At 42.4% G+C, this 13,726-nt stretch overlaps 1 protein-coding gene across 1 annotated transcript in view; it reads right to left on the bottom strand.

Annotated features, from left to right (window-relative positions):
• Positions 1-13,726, bottom strand: part of CCDC170 (coiled-coil domain containing 170) — a 151,982-nt gene that overhangs the window by 87,332 nt on the left and 50,924 nt on the right. Inside the window, exon 6 of the mRNA XM_053709267.1 lies at positions 2,646-2,790. Within this exon, the coding sequence (XP_053565242.1) occupies positions 2,646-2,790 (145 nt within the window). The remainder of the gene's footprint in view (positions 1-2,645; positions 2,791-13,726) is intronic.

The raw sequence follows: 13,726 nt of genomic DNA, 5'->3' as shown, positions 1-13,726 counted from the left end.
CATCAATTCTGACCAAATTTCCTGTGCCTTTGTAGCTCACACATCCCCAAAACAGCAGCGATCCACCTCCGTGTTTCACAGTAGGAATAGTGTAACTTTCATCATAGGACTTGTTGACTCCTCTCCAAATGTAGCATTTATGGTTGTGGCCAAAAAGCTCAGTTTCGGTCTCATCACTCCAAATGACTTTGTGCCAGAAGGTTTGAGGCTTGTCTCTGTGCTGTTTGGCTAAATTGTGAGCTGGATACTTTGTGGCATTTGCGTAGTAATGGCTTTCTTCTGGCGACTCGACCATGCAGCCCATCTTTCTTCAAGTGCCTCCTTATTGTGCATCTTGAAACAGCCACACCACATGTTTTCAGAGAGTCATTTATTTCACCTGAAGTTATTTGTGGGTTGTCTTTGCATCCCGAACAATTTTCCTGGCAGTTGTGGCTGAAATTTTAGTTGGTCTTTATTAGAGTTTGAACACTGCTGATTTGCATTCTCAATTCCTTGGTTATCTTTTTATATCCCTTTCCTGTTTTATACAGTTCAACTACCCTTTCCCGCAGATCCTTTGACAATTCTTTTGCTTTTCCCATGACTCAGAATCCAGAAACGTCAGTGCAGTACTGGATGAAAGATGCAAGGGTCTGTCAGGAGTCCAGAAACTCATTGACCTTTTATACACACACACTAATTACAAGCAAACAGATCACAGATGAGGATGGTTACATTTAATAGCCATTCAAACCCCTTTGTGTCAACTTGTGTGCATGTTATCAGGCCAAAATCACCAGGGTATGTAAACTTTTGATCAGGGTCATTTGGTTAGTTTCTGTTGTCATTATGATTTAAAAAGAGTAATTTATAATAAATGGCTTCAGCCAAACACTAACCATGAGTGAAAGAAACGTTTTTGTGTTATCATTCATATTCTCTGAAAAATAGCCATACATACATACAAACACATGTGGTTTGTATTTGTATGCTCCCAGGGTGTATTGGACATTGAGAAACATGTACATTAAAATTCTGTAGTCTTAAATACATTTTTTATTGAAAAATTAAGGTGTTATAGTAATTTATAAGTAATTTATAAATCATGATTTTTTCCCCCCATATCGCCCAGCCCTAATATATATATAAAGAGAGAGAATATATATACACTTTAGAGCCCTTCCCAGTCAAACAGCTTGTCATATATCCTTTTTAAACACTTTGGCCTAGAATACGAGTGGAGCACAAAAATGTGCTTTTGCAAGCGCAATATTTGGGCTCCGCTCACTTATAACGGCACATGCAAATGTGCACTGGTATTACAAGTTGCATGCTTTTAAAGGCTCCAATGGGAGCCTCGTTCTGTTGCTGTGAGACACGGCAATGAACTTAGTGCAGGAAGTAAGTCACACAGCATTGGGCAGCAATAAATAAATATATATGTATAAACAATTTAGTGCTCTCAAAGAAATAAAAACACTAGTTAGAAACCAAACATGTTTATGCATTCTGATGATTAACACAGCTCAACAGTGGATATAACAACAGAGGAAAAAGATAATAACAATGTAAGATGGATGGAAAGGTTTTAGCATCAGCTACTCTCTTGTTACATGTACTAAGGTAATATGTACTGTCTATAGTTTGAATTTGTCAAGTCTAGCCCAATAGACCTTTTAAAATGGATGCCCCCAAGACAGCACTTTGACATGTAATAACTCAAAATACTTTTATGGAAATTAATTTTAAACAACGTATAAAGTTTTCAATCAATGTATATAACTGAATTACAAAATAATATTTTTTGATGACGGAGTCCCTTTAAAGGGACAGTCTAGGCCAAAAAAAACTTTCATGATTCAGATAGAGCATGTAATTTTAAACAATTTTCCAATTTACTTTTATCACCAATTTTGATTTGTTCTCTTGGTATTCTTAGTTGAAAGCTTAACCTAGGAGTTTCATATGCTAATTTCTTAGACCTTGAAGGCCACCTCTTTTCAGAATGCATTTTAACAGTTTCTCACCACTAGAGGGTGTTAGTTCATGTATTTCATATAGATAACACTGTGCTCGTGCACGTGAAGTTATATGGGAGCAGGCACTGATTGGCTAAACTGCAAGTCTGTCAAAAGAACTGAAATAAGGGGGCAGTTTGCAGAGGCTTAGATACAAGGTAATCACAGAGGTTAAAAGTATATTAATATAACTGTGTTGGGTATGCAAAACTGGGGAATGGGTAATAAAGGGATTATCTATCTTTTAAAACAATAACAATTCTGGTGTAGACTGTCCCTTTAAGTCAAACACACTATACTGGTAACCCTAGAAGAATGAAACAGAACTTCCTGTTTTACTGACACATGTAAACATTAATTCATAAATTAAATCCCATGCAGTACTAAAAAGCTGTGAAAAAAGATGGGCACCAGCTAAAATGTGTTAGTAAATAAAGAGTGAACACACACTTAAACTAATTTGCATACCACTACCCATAACTCCTTCAAAGTAAATAAAAAAATATAATATATATGTAGCATCCTCAGCCAGAACATGTCTTGACCCTGACAACCTCATTGGAAATCAATGTTCTAGGTTTCCAACGTACTAATTAACAGTGGGCTATATTCACATATACAGACATAGTATGGATTATGCAGTACCTTGGAAATTAGTATTTCCTCTGCTTCTTCTTTCCCCTTGATATTGAGATCCAAAGATGCAGATAGCTGAGCCAAAAAATGTCCATGACTCCTGCTATGATGAGAAGCCTGGGATTTACTCTCTTCCCACTGAGTCAAATATTTTCTAAGAAATAACAGAACATAGAGCTTTATATGACAGATCATTAAAGAACACATTTAATATATTATACACATTTAAAAAAAAAAACGTTTTACTTTCATTTGAAATGTGTAGCAGTTAATTTCAAATTTCTTAGAATCACTTTAGCAAATATGCCTTGGAGAAATTTATTTTACAGGTTTTGCAATCAACTAGTGTCAAGCCAGGTAGATAGCAGTGCACACGAGCGCACTGAATAGGCAGCGAAAAGGGCCGCTGCGTCCTTGTCATAGGCTGTACTGCTTGCTGGGAAACAGACATCAGAAGATGTTAAACCTATGGGGACATTAAACCCACATTTTTTTCTTTCATGAATCAGATAGAGCATACCGTTTTTTTTATAATCTTTATTTTAGTATCAACAATGGATCATATATACATATGACCGGATGACAATAAGAATGCCTTGACCGGATGACAATAAGAATCATAAAGAGTTAAAACAATTACATTATACATACATTCAATTTTGACATTGAATCAAAAACCAGCATAACATTATTCTCTAGCGTCACATTGCTGAGTTTTCCATCCTATACTATAAAAGGCCAAGTGTGTTTGTCCGAAGCTGTCATGCGCAGTAGAGACAGCACGAGGACAAACACACCTGGCCTCACAGTCCCTAAGTCTCTGCAGTGCGAGCAGAAGTGGGCGTGTCCGAGCGGGTCCGGGGGCGTGGCCGATCGTGAAGGGGGCGGGGACAGGCGGGCCGTGAAAGGCTGTGCAGTCTGAGAGCTCAAAACAGCTCAAAAGAGGGAAAAGAGGGGAGAGAGGGGGTAGGGAAAAGATAAGAAAGGTGAGAGAGAGATCAAGAGGGGAGAGAGAGATCAAGAGGGGAGATAAAGAGAGCACAAGAGAGGGAGCAAAAGAGAGGGAGAGAGACAGCAAAAGAGAGGGGGAGGGAGAGCAAAAGAAAGGGGAGAGAGAGATCAAAAAAGATTGGGGGTAGAGAGAGAGGGGGGAGAGAGAGGGGAGTGGGGAGAGAGAGGGGAGGGGGGAGAGAGAGAGGGGGGAGGAGAGAGGGGAGGAGAGAGAGAGAGAGAGAGAGAGAGAGAGAGGAGAGATAGAGGGAGAGAGAGGGGGGGGGGAGAGAGAGGGGGGAAGGGGAGAGAAAGAGGGGGGGAGGGAGGGAGAGAAAGAGGGGGGAGGGAGGGAGAGAAAGAGGGGGGGAGGGAGAGAGGGGAGGGAGAGAGAGAGAGAGGGGAGGGGGAGTGAGAGAGAGAGGGGAGGAGGGGAGGGAGAGAGGGGAGGGGGAGGGAGAGAGAGAGGGGAGGGGGAGTGAGAGAGAGAGGGGAGGGGGAGTGAGAGAGAGAGGGGAGGGGGAGGGAGAGAGAGAGGGGAGGGGGAGGGAGAGAGAGAGGGGAGGGGAGGGGGAGGGAGAGAGAGAGGGGAGGGGGAGAGATAGAGAGAGAGGGGAGGGAGAGAGAGGGGAGAGAGAGGAGAGAGAGAGGGGAGAGAGAGGGGAGAGAGAGAGGGGGGGAGAGAGAGAGGGGGGAGAGAGAGAGAGAGGAGAGAGAGAGAGAGGGGGGAGAAAGAGTGATAGAGGTGAGAGCGAGAGAGATAGATGGGAGAGAGAGAGAGAGAGAGAGAGAGAGAGGGGAGAGAGAGAGATAGAGGGGAGAGAGAGAGGGAGAGAGAGAGATAGAGGGGAGAGAGAGAGAGAGAGAGAGAGAGAGAGGGGAGAGAGAGGGGAGAGAGAGAGAGAGAGAGAGAGAGGGGGGGGGGGAGAGAGAGCGCAAAAGAGAGGGGTGAGAGAGAGCGCAAAAGAGAGGGGTGAGAGAGAGAGCACAAAAGAGAGGGGTGAGAGAGAGAGCACAAAAGAGAGGGGGAGAGAGAGCGCAAAAGAGAGGGGGAGAGAGAGAGCGCAAAAGAGGGGGGGATAGAGAGAGCGCAAAAGAGGGGGGAAAGAGAGAGCGCAAAAGAGGGGGGAGAGAGAGAGCGCAAAAGAGGGGGGGAAAGAGAGAGCGCAAAAGAGGGGGGAGAGAGCGCAAAAGAGAGAGGGAGAGAGAGAGCGCAAAAGAGAGGGGAGAGAGCGCAAAAGAGAGGGGAGAGAGCGCAAAAGAGAGGGGGGAGAGAGAGAGCTCAAAAGAGAGGTGGAGAGAGAGAGCTCAAAAGAGAGGAGGAAAGAAAGCGCAAAAGAGAGGGGGAGAGAGAGAGAGCAAAAGAGAGGGGGAGAGAGAGAGAGCACAAAAGAGGGTGGAGAGAGAGCGCAAAAGAGGGGGGAGAGAGAGCGCAAAAGAGAGGGGGGAGAGTGAGAGCTCAAAAGAGAGGGGGAGAGAAAGCGCAAAAGAGAGGGGGGAGAGAGAGAGAGCAAAAGAGAGGGGGAGGGAGAGAGCGCAAGGGGTGGGACCACTGTACCCTGCAAAAAATGGCCCGTGTGAACGGGCTTTAGGACTAGTTTTATAATAAAAAAGAAAAAGAGAAAAAAAGAAAGAGCACACTACCCAAAAAAAAAAGAAAAAATTCATAACTGGCAAAATTAATCCATCGTCTTAACATTCTTATCCCAAAGTAAACAGTTATATAATCAAGTATTGATACCAGACATACCAAATTTGTACTATATAACCATCATTTACAAACAAAAAATATTAAAGGGGACTTATCTCTACTTAGTATACGGACTATAACTCTGGCTACTAAGGTCCTCCAGCCCCTACATCTTGACAAGTCTCGTCTTAGTTATCCTTCCATAAGGAATGAGAGAGAGGAAAAACAAAAGGGGGGTGGAAAGGGGAAGGAAGGGATTAACTCCACTTCTTTACACTAATACTACTCCAATTAAGAGCATACCATTTTAAACAACTTTCTAATTTACTTCTATTATCAAATGTTTTTCGTTTTCTTTTTATCCTTTGTTGAAAAGCAGGAAGGCAAGCTCAGAAGTATGCACTTCAGCACCATATGACAGCCGTTTTGCAACAATGTTATACATTAGGAGGAGCACTAGGACATGTGCACTCTACCTATCTAGATATCTCTTCAACAAAGAATAACATGAGAACGACATAAATTTGATAATAGAAGTAAATTGTAAACATTTTTAAAATTGTATTCTCTTTCTGTATCATGGAAGAAAAAATTTGGGTTTCATGCCCCTTTAAATACCTTGTAATTTAAAAACTTTTAAAAAACAAATTTACATCCTTTTTACTGCAATTATTTTTCAATAGCCAATCTTCACTCACCGTTTGCCTTATTTGAAGGAGGTAATCTGGGCTTTAGTCTGCAGACTACAAAGCTAGCCATAATCCTAGGGGCCGATTTATCAAGCTCGCCAGAAATAGAAGTTATGAAGCAGCGGTCTAAAGACCGCTGCTTCATAACCTGTCCGTCTGCTCTGAGGCAGTGGACAGAAATCAACCCGATCGAATACGATCGGGTTGATTGACACCCCCTTTGCAGGAGGCGGCATTGCACCAGCATTTCACAAGAATTGCTGGTGCAATGATAAATGCCAACAGCATATGCTGTCAGCATTTATCGATGTGCAGCGGACATGATATGCCCTATAAAGTTAGTATAAAATACATTGATTTGCAGTTATCTGATAAATCCAGTTAGTGACAGACATGTAGCAGAGTTAGCCTTGAGAAGTCAGCAGGGTGCATTTTAAGTTTTAAGAATTAGACATTTCTCAGAAAGGGGGGTAAAATATTTAATGAAAATTAATTGCAATGTTGTTTCATTACACATAATTAAAAATATATATATACCAATCTCAGGGTGTTTACTGCCCCGTTAAGATAAAACATATGTAATAGTTAAATGTTGTTTTATTGTATTTGTCAATAATTTAACTCTCATCTTCCAAAAAAAAAGGGAAATTTATGCTTACCTGATAAATTGCTTTCTTCTACGATATGACGAGTCCACAGACTTCATCCTCACTTGTTGGATATTATCCTCCTGCTAACAGGAAGCGGCAAAGCGCACCACAGCAGAGCTGTATACATAGCTCCTCCCTTCCCCTCCACCTCCAGTCATTTGACCGAAGGTTTTAGGAAGAGAAAGGAAAAGCTAAAAGGTGCAGAGGTGACTGAAGTTGTAAAAATAAAATATAATCTGTCTTAAAATGACAGGGAGGGCCGTGGATTCATCATATCGCAGAAGAAATCAATTTATCAGGTAAGCATAAATTTCCTTTTCTTCTACAAGATACGACGAGTCCACGGATTTCATCCTTACTTGTGGGATACAATACCAAAGCTACAGGACACGGATGAAACGGGAGGGACAAGACAGAGACCTAAACGGAAGGCACCACTGCTTGAAGAACTTTTCTCTCAAAAACAGCCTCAGAAGAAGCAAAAGTATCAAATTTGGAAAATTTGGAAAAAGTAAGAATGGACGACCAAGTCGCAGCCTTACAAATCTGTTCAAAAGAAGCATCGTTTTTAAATGCCCATGTGGAAGCCACAGCCCTAGTAGAATGAGCCTTAATTCTTTAAGGAGGCTGCTGTCCAGCAGTCTCATATGCCATGCGGATGATACTCCTCAGCCAAAAAGAAAGAGAAGTAGCCATAGCTTTCTGACCCCTACGCTTTCCAGAATAAACAATGAATAATGAAGATGATTGACGGAAATACTTAGTCGCCTGTAAGTAAAAATTTAAGGCACGGACCACGTCCAGGTTATGTAACAGACGCTCCTTCTTAGAAGAAGGATTAGGACACAAAGAAGGAACAACAATTTCCTGATTAATATTCTTATTAGAAACAACCTTAGGAAGAAATCCAGGTTTGGTACCTAAAACCACCTTATCAGAATGAAAGATAAGATAAGGCGAATCACACTGTAACGCTGAAAGCTCAGAAACTCTTCGAGCAGAAGAAATAGCAACTAAAAAACAGAACTTTGCAAGATAACAATTTAATATCTATGGAATGCATGGGTTCAAATGAAACCCCTTGAAGAACTTGAAGAACTAAATTTAAACTCCAGGGAAGAGTAATAGGTCTAAATACAGGCTTAATTCTAGTTAGAGCCTGACAAAAAGACTGAACATCTGGCACATCTGCCAAATGTTTGTGAAGCAAAATTGACAAAGCAGAAATTTGTCCCTTTAAGGAACTTGCTGATAACCCTTTCTCCAATCCTTCTTGGAGAAAAGACAGAATCCTGGGAATCCTAATTTTACTCCATGAGTAACCCTTGGATTCACACCAATAAAGATATTTACGCCATATCTTATGATAGATTTTTCTAGTGACAGGCTTTCGAGCCTGTATCAAAGTATCGATGACCGAATCAGAGAATCCTCGCTTAGCTAGAATCAAGCGTTCAATCTCCAAGCAGTCAGCTGCAGAGAAATTAGATTTGGATTTTGAAAAGGATCTTGAATGAGAAGGTCCTGTCTCAGAGGAAGTTTCCACAGTGGCAGAAAGGACATGTCCACTAGATCCGCATACCAAGTCCTGCGTGGCCACGCAGGCGCTATCAGGATTACTGAAGCTCTCTCCTGTTTGATTCGAGCAATCACGCGTGGAAGGAGAGGAAACAGTGGAAACACATAAGCTAGGCTGAACGACCAAGGCACTGCCAGGGCATCTATCAGTTCGGCCTGGGGATCCCTTGACCTGGATCCGTAACGTGGAAGTTTGGCATTCTGACGAGATGCCATCAGATCCAGTTCCGGTCTTTCCCATTGGCAAATCAATGAGGCAAGCACCTCCGGATGGAGTTCCCACTCCCCTGGACGAAAAGTCTAACGACTTAGAAAATCCGCTGCCCAGTTTTCCACCCCTGGGATGTAAATTGCCGACAGATAACAAGAATGGACCTCTGCCCATCGGATTATCTTGGATACTTCTATCATCGCTAAGGAACTCCTTGTTCCCCCTTGATGATTGATATATGCCACAGTCGTGATGTTGTCCGACTGGAATCTGATGAATTTGGCCGAAGCCAACTGAGGCCACGCCTGAAGCACATTGAATATTGCTCTCAGTTCCAGAATATTGATTGGAAGTAGTGACTCCACCTGAGTCCAAACACCCTGAGCCTTCAGGGAATTCCAGACTGCACCCCAGCCTAGTAGGCTGGCATCTGTTGTCACTATCACCCATGAGGGTCTGCGGAAACAAGTCCCCTGGGACAGATGATCCGGCGACAACCACCAAAGAAGAGAGTCTCTGGTCTCTTGATCCAGATTTATCTGAGGAGATAAATTCGCATAGTCACCATTCCACTGTCCGAGCATGCACAGCTGCAGTGGTCTGAGATGAAAGTGGGCAAACAGAACGATGTCCATTGCCGCTACCATTAATCCAATGACCTCCATACACTGAGCCACTGATGGCCGAGGAATGGACTGAAGTGCTCGACAAGTATTTAGAATCTTTGTTTTTTTGATTTTGTCAAATGATAAGTTGACGCCTGAATCAGAATATCGTCCAGATAAGGCGCCACTGCTATGCCCCGCGGTCTGAGAACCACTAGAAGAGACCCTAGAACCTTTGTGAAGATTCTGGGTGCTGTGGCCAACCCGAAGGGAAGAGCCACAAACTGATAATGTTTGTCCAGGAAGGCAAACCTTAGGAACTGATGATGATCCTTGTGAATAGGGATATGAAGGTATGCATCCTTCAAATCCACGGTAGTCATAAATTGACCCTCCTGGATCATTGGTAAGATCGTTCGTATAGTCTCCATCTTGAATGATGGAACTCTGAGAAACTTGTTTAGACACTTGAGATCTAAAATGGGTCTGAAAGTTCCCTCTTTTTTGGGAACCACGGAAAGATTTGAGTAAAACCCCTGCCCCTGTTCCAGTTTTGGAACGGGACAAATTACTCCCATGGTAGAGAGGTCTTTTACACAGCGTAAGAACGCCTCTCTTTTTATCTGGTCTACAGATAATCGTGAAAGATGAAATCTCCCTCTTGGGAGAAAATCCTTGAATTCCAGTTGATACCCGTGGGTCACGATTTCCAGTGCCCAAGGGTCCTGAACGTCTCTTGCCCAAGCCTGGGCAAAGAAAGAAAGTCTGCCCCCTACTAAGTCCGGTCCCGGATCGGGGGCCGCCACTTCATGCTGTCTTTGTAGCAGCAGCAGGCTTCTTGGATTGTATACCTTTATTCCAAGCCTGGTTGGGTCTCCAGACTGACTTGGATTGAGCAAAGTTCCCTTCTTGCTTTGTGGAGGAAGAGGAAGCAGAGGGTCCTCCTTTAAAGTTTCAAAAAGAACCAAAATTATTTTGTTTATCCCTCATCTTAACAGACTTATCCTGAGGTAAGGCATGGCCTTTACCTCCAGTAATGTCAGAAATTATTTCCTTCAATTCAGGCCCGATCTTACCTTTAAAAGGAATAGCTAAAAGCTTAGATTTTGATGACACATCAGCAGACCAAGATTTAAGCCATAATGCCCTACGCGCTAAAATGGCAAATCCTGCATTTTTTGCCGCTAGTTTAGCAATTTGAAAAGCGGCATCAGTAATAAAAGAATTAGCTAGCTTGAGAGCCTTAATTCTATCCAAAATGTCATCTAATGGAGTCTCAACCTTCAGAGACTCTTCTAGAGCCTCAAACCAAAAAGCTGCTGCAGTAGTAACTGGAACAATGCAAGCCGTAGGTTGTAAAAGAAATCCCTGATTAATAAATAATTTCTTTAGAAGACCCTCTAACTTTTTATCCATAGGGTCTTTGAAAGCACAACTATCCTCAATAGGTATAGTTGTACGCTTAGCCAGGGTAGAAATAGCTCCCTCCACCTTAGGGACCGTTTGCCAAGCATCCCGAATGGTGTCTGATATGGGAAACATTTTCTTAAAATTAGGAGGGGGAGAGAACGGTATACCTGGTCTATCCCATTCCTTCTTTACAATTTCCAAAATTCTTTTAGGAACTGGAAAAACATCAGTGTAAGTAGGCACCTCTAGATATTTGTCCATTTTACACAATTTATCTGGTGGTATCACAATAGTATCACAATCGTCCAGAGTCGCTAAAACCTCCCGAAGTAACATACGGAGGTGTTCAAGCTTAAATTTAAAGGACATCACCTCCGAATCTGTCTGAGATAACACATTTCCTGAATCTGAAAGTTCTCCCTCAGACAGCAATTGCCTGACCCCCAACTCAGAGCACTGTGAGGGTACATCAGAAATAGCTAATAAAGCATCAGAGGATTCAGTATTCACATTATTACCTGACCTACTGCGTTTACCCTGCAACACTGGTAATTTAGATAATACCTCTGTAAGGGTAGTTGACATAACTGCAGCCATCTCCTAAAAAGAATTAAGAGTAAAAGAATTAGACGCACTAGAGGTACTTGGCGTTGCTTGTGTGGGCGTTAAAGGTTGTGACACTTGGGGAGAATTAGATGGCATATCCTGATTCTCTTAAGACTGAGAATCATCCTTAGGCACACTTTCTTCACCTAAAATATGCTTTTTACAATGTAAGGCCCTTTCAGTACAAGAGGTACACAGTGTAAGAGGGGGTTCCACAATGGCTTCCAAACACATAGAGCAATGAGTTTCCTCAATGTCAGACATGTTGAACAGACTAGTAATAACCACAGTAGTTGTTAAACACTTTATTTATTGAATTAAACAGTTTTTAGAAAAACGTGTACTGCGCCTTTAAGGAATAAAAAAGCACACAATTTTTTCAAACTTCCTAAAAAACATTAAATAACGCTATCTAATTAGGTGCACATACACAATAGTGCCAAAAATGATTGCACCCTGAGGCAAAATGGCAAAATTAAACTCTAAACGTTCTTTATAGCAAAAATGTATTAGATTTCAACAAACAAGCCCTGCACCTCGCCACAGCTCTGCTGTGGCACCTACCTGCCCCAAGAGAACTGCAAAAGGACTTGCTAAAGGTCTGGTTAACAGGACATCAGTGTAGACCCATCCGGAGCTAATGCCTGCTGCCTTCACAGCCAAATGAACTGTGCGTCTGAGCCCATGAAAAATAGGCCCCGCCCATCATGGACGACGTATACCTCAGACTGTACAACCGCATGGGAAGCGGTTCAGCCAAAAGCCATGTGGTTCCCCAAACATAAGCATACAAAACAGCTATGGAAATGTTTGTTATTTCTTTTTACTGATAAAAAACCCAAACCGTTGGGGGGCGTGTCCGACTACCAACTGACATGGCTGCTTTTTCACTTGGGCTCACCAGAGGAGATGTTAAAACTGTTGTTTAGCACTTCTATACTTTACATTCCAAGCTCAATACTTGAAATCTGAAGATATTTAATATTCGTGGAGAAGACTTAGGCACTATTTGTCGTTGATTTTAGCCCAGCAGTCCAGAGTTTATGAGGTACGCAGCGGAGGCCTGTTTGAGACCTGGAACCTCATACACCCCTCCATAATTCTGACGCATCAGATTCTACCAGCCGCTTGTGCTGAAGTACACTATCTATATCATTTGATACTACTACAAGCTGTTTACAGTGATATATGAGCTGCTATGTTTGAGCATCAACAAATAACTGAGCTTGCAATGGAGGCAGTTGAAAAATTTGAGAGGTCAGTAACGGAGCTGACTACCGAACATTTTATAGCTTTTCAACAGTCCCTATCGGGGATAATAATTCCTTTCCTGTCGGGCCATACAGTAACCCTGCAAACGTGTGTTATACAAACCAAGCTGCATTGGACACCAAGAGAGAGAGCTGGGGGCCCCGGCATCGACCACTTGCCTACCTGACTGTATATGATGCCCGGAGCACTAGTTACAGGTTCTGAGGGGAGTTGGAGAAGCTACCCGTGATGGAGCTGGAAGAGGGCGGCGGAGCCGCAGTTCTTGCGGGGAGGGAGTCGGCTGTATTGGACCCTGACGCCGTAGCGAGATTCCCTAGGCCAATACCCGCAAAGCTAATTGCCTCAGACCATCAGAGGGTTGATGACCCGCCACTGATACTTCCGAGACCTACCGGATCCCAGGTACTGCAGCGCTTAGTTGGAATACAGCGCTTAAGCTTAGTGGATGCAGTGCAATCATCGTTAGGGGGCTTTCTGCATTTTTCTTTCGTAAGACAAGCTATAACAGTTTACCTGGCACCACGGATACAGTGCTCTTACGTCCTTGAGACTTTGTACAAAGGCGCGGGGCTCAATGCCACAGCCGCATTCCTTCTGGCTATTTTTCCTCTGGTTCACTGAACTGAACTGTATCGCCAGTGTCGGTTACCGGTCCCTACCTGATAGAGCTGGAGTAGGGTAAAGGACAAGAGAACCATACGGACAGCCCTTTAGCATGCAGCATTTAGTTATATTTTATAACCCAGTTAATGAGTATTGTACGGACAGTTTACATAATCTTATGTAGCATGTTCTTATTTCTGGCCCAGTAGAGACATTTTCTATACTTATATGTGTATGTTTTGTATCATTAAATAACCGGTCCTTTAGCTGATTCATATACTCATGATTGGTACTAGTTGTTTTTGATCCCCATTTTCTAATTCCCAAATATTGTGCATCTATCTATGCTATCTTTAAATTGTTTGTCATAATTCAGAAATGATAGCCATGTAATGTCTGTAGAGATTTTTTCAGGAAAGCTGCTTGATTAGTTTCGTTACAGGGTAGATGGAAATTGGATTTACTATGTGTATGCTTTTCCAGGTTCTCTCCTTTCTCCCCCCTGCTGATTGCTCCCCACATATTGCTGATACTTATTTTAAATAGTCTCATACAGTCTAGATATTTATACTGTTCTTTAAATATTTACCTAATTAAGATATAATTGCAAGCTTCAGTGCAGTGAGAGAGAACTACACAATATCCTACGTTTCTATTGTTGCTTATTTCTTTTTGACTAAGATCCATAGTGCTCCTATCTCATTTTATTTTATTTGAGAAAATTTATATAGTAGTGCTTAAATATGGCTCTATATGTTGCATACTTGATAACTTTATATGTATATA

This window comes from Bombina bombina, chromosome 4 (assembly GCF_027579735.1).
Source record: "Bombina bombina isolate aBomBom1 chromosome 4, aBomBom1.pri, whole genome shotgun sequence".
NCBI classification, from domain to species: Eukaryota; Metazoa; Chordata; class Amphibia; order Anura; family Bombinatoridae; genus Bombina; species Bombina bombina.
Note: the sequence above shows the minus strand (reverse complement) of the source record. Positions and strands in the feature narration are given on the sequence as shown.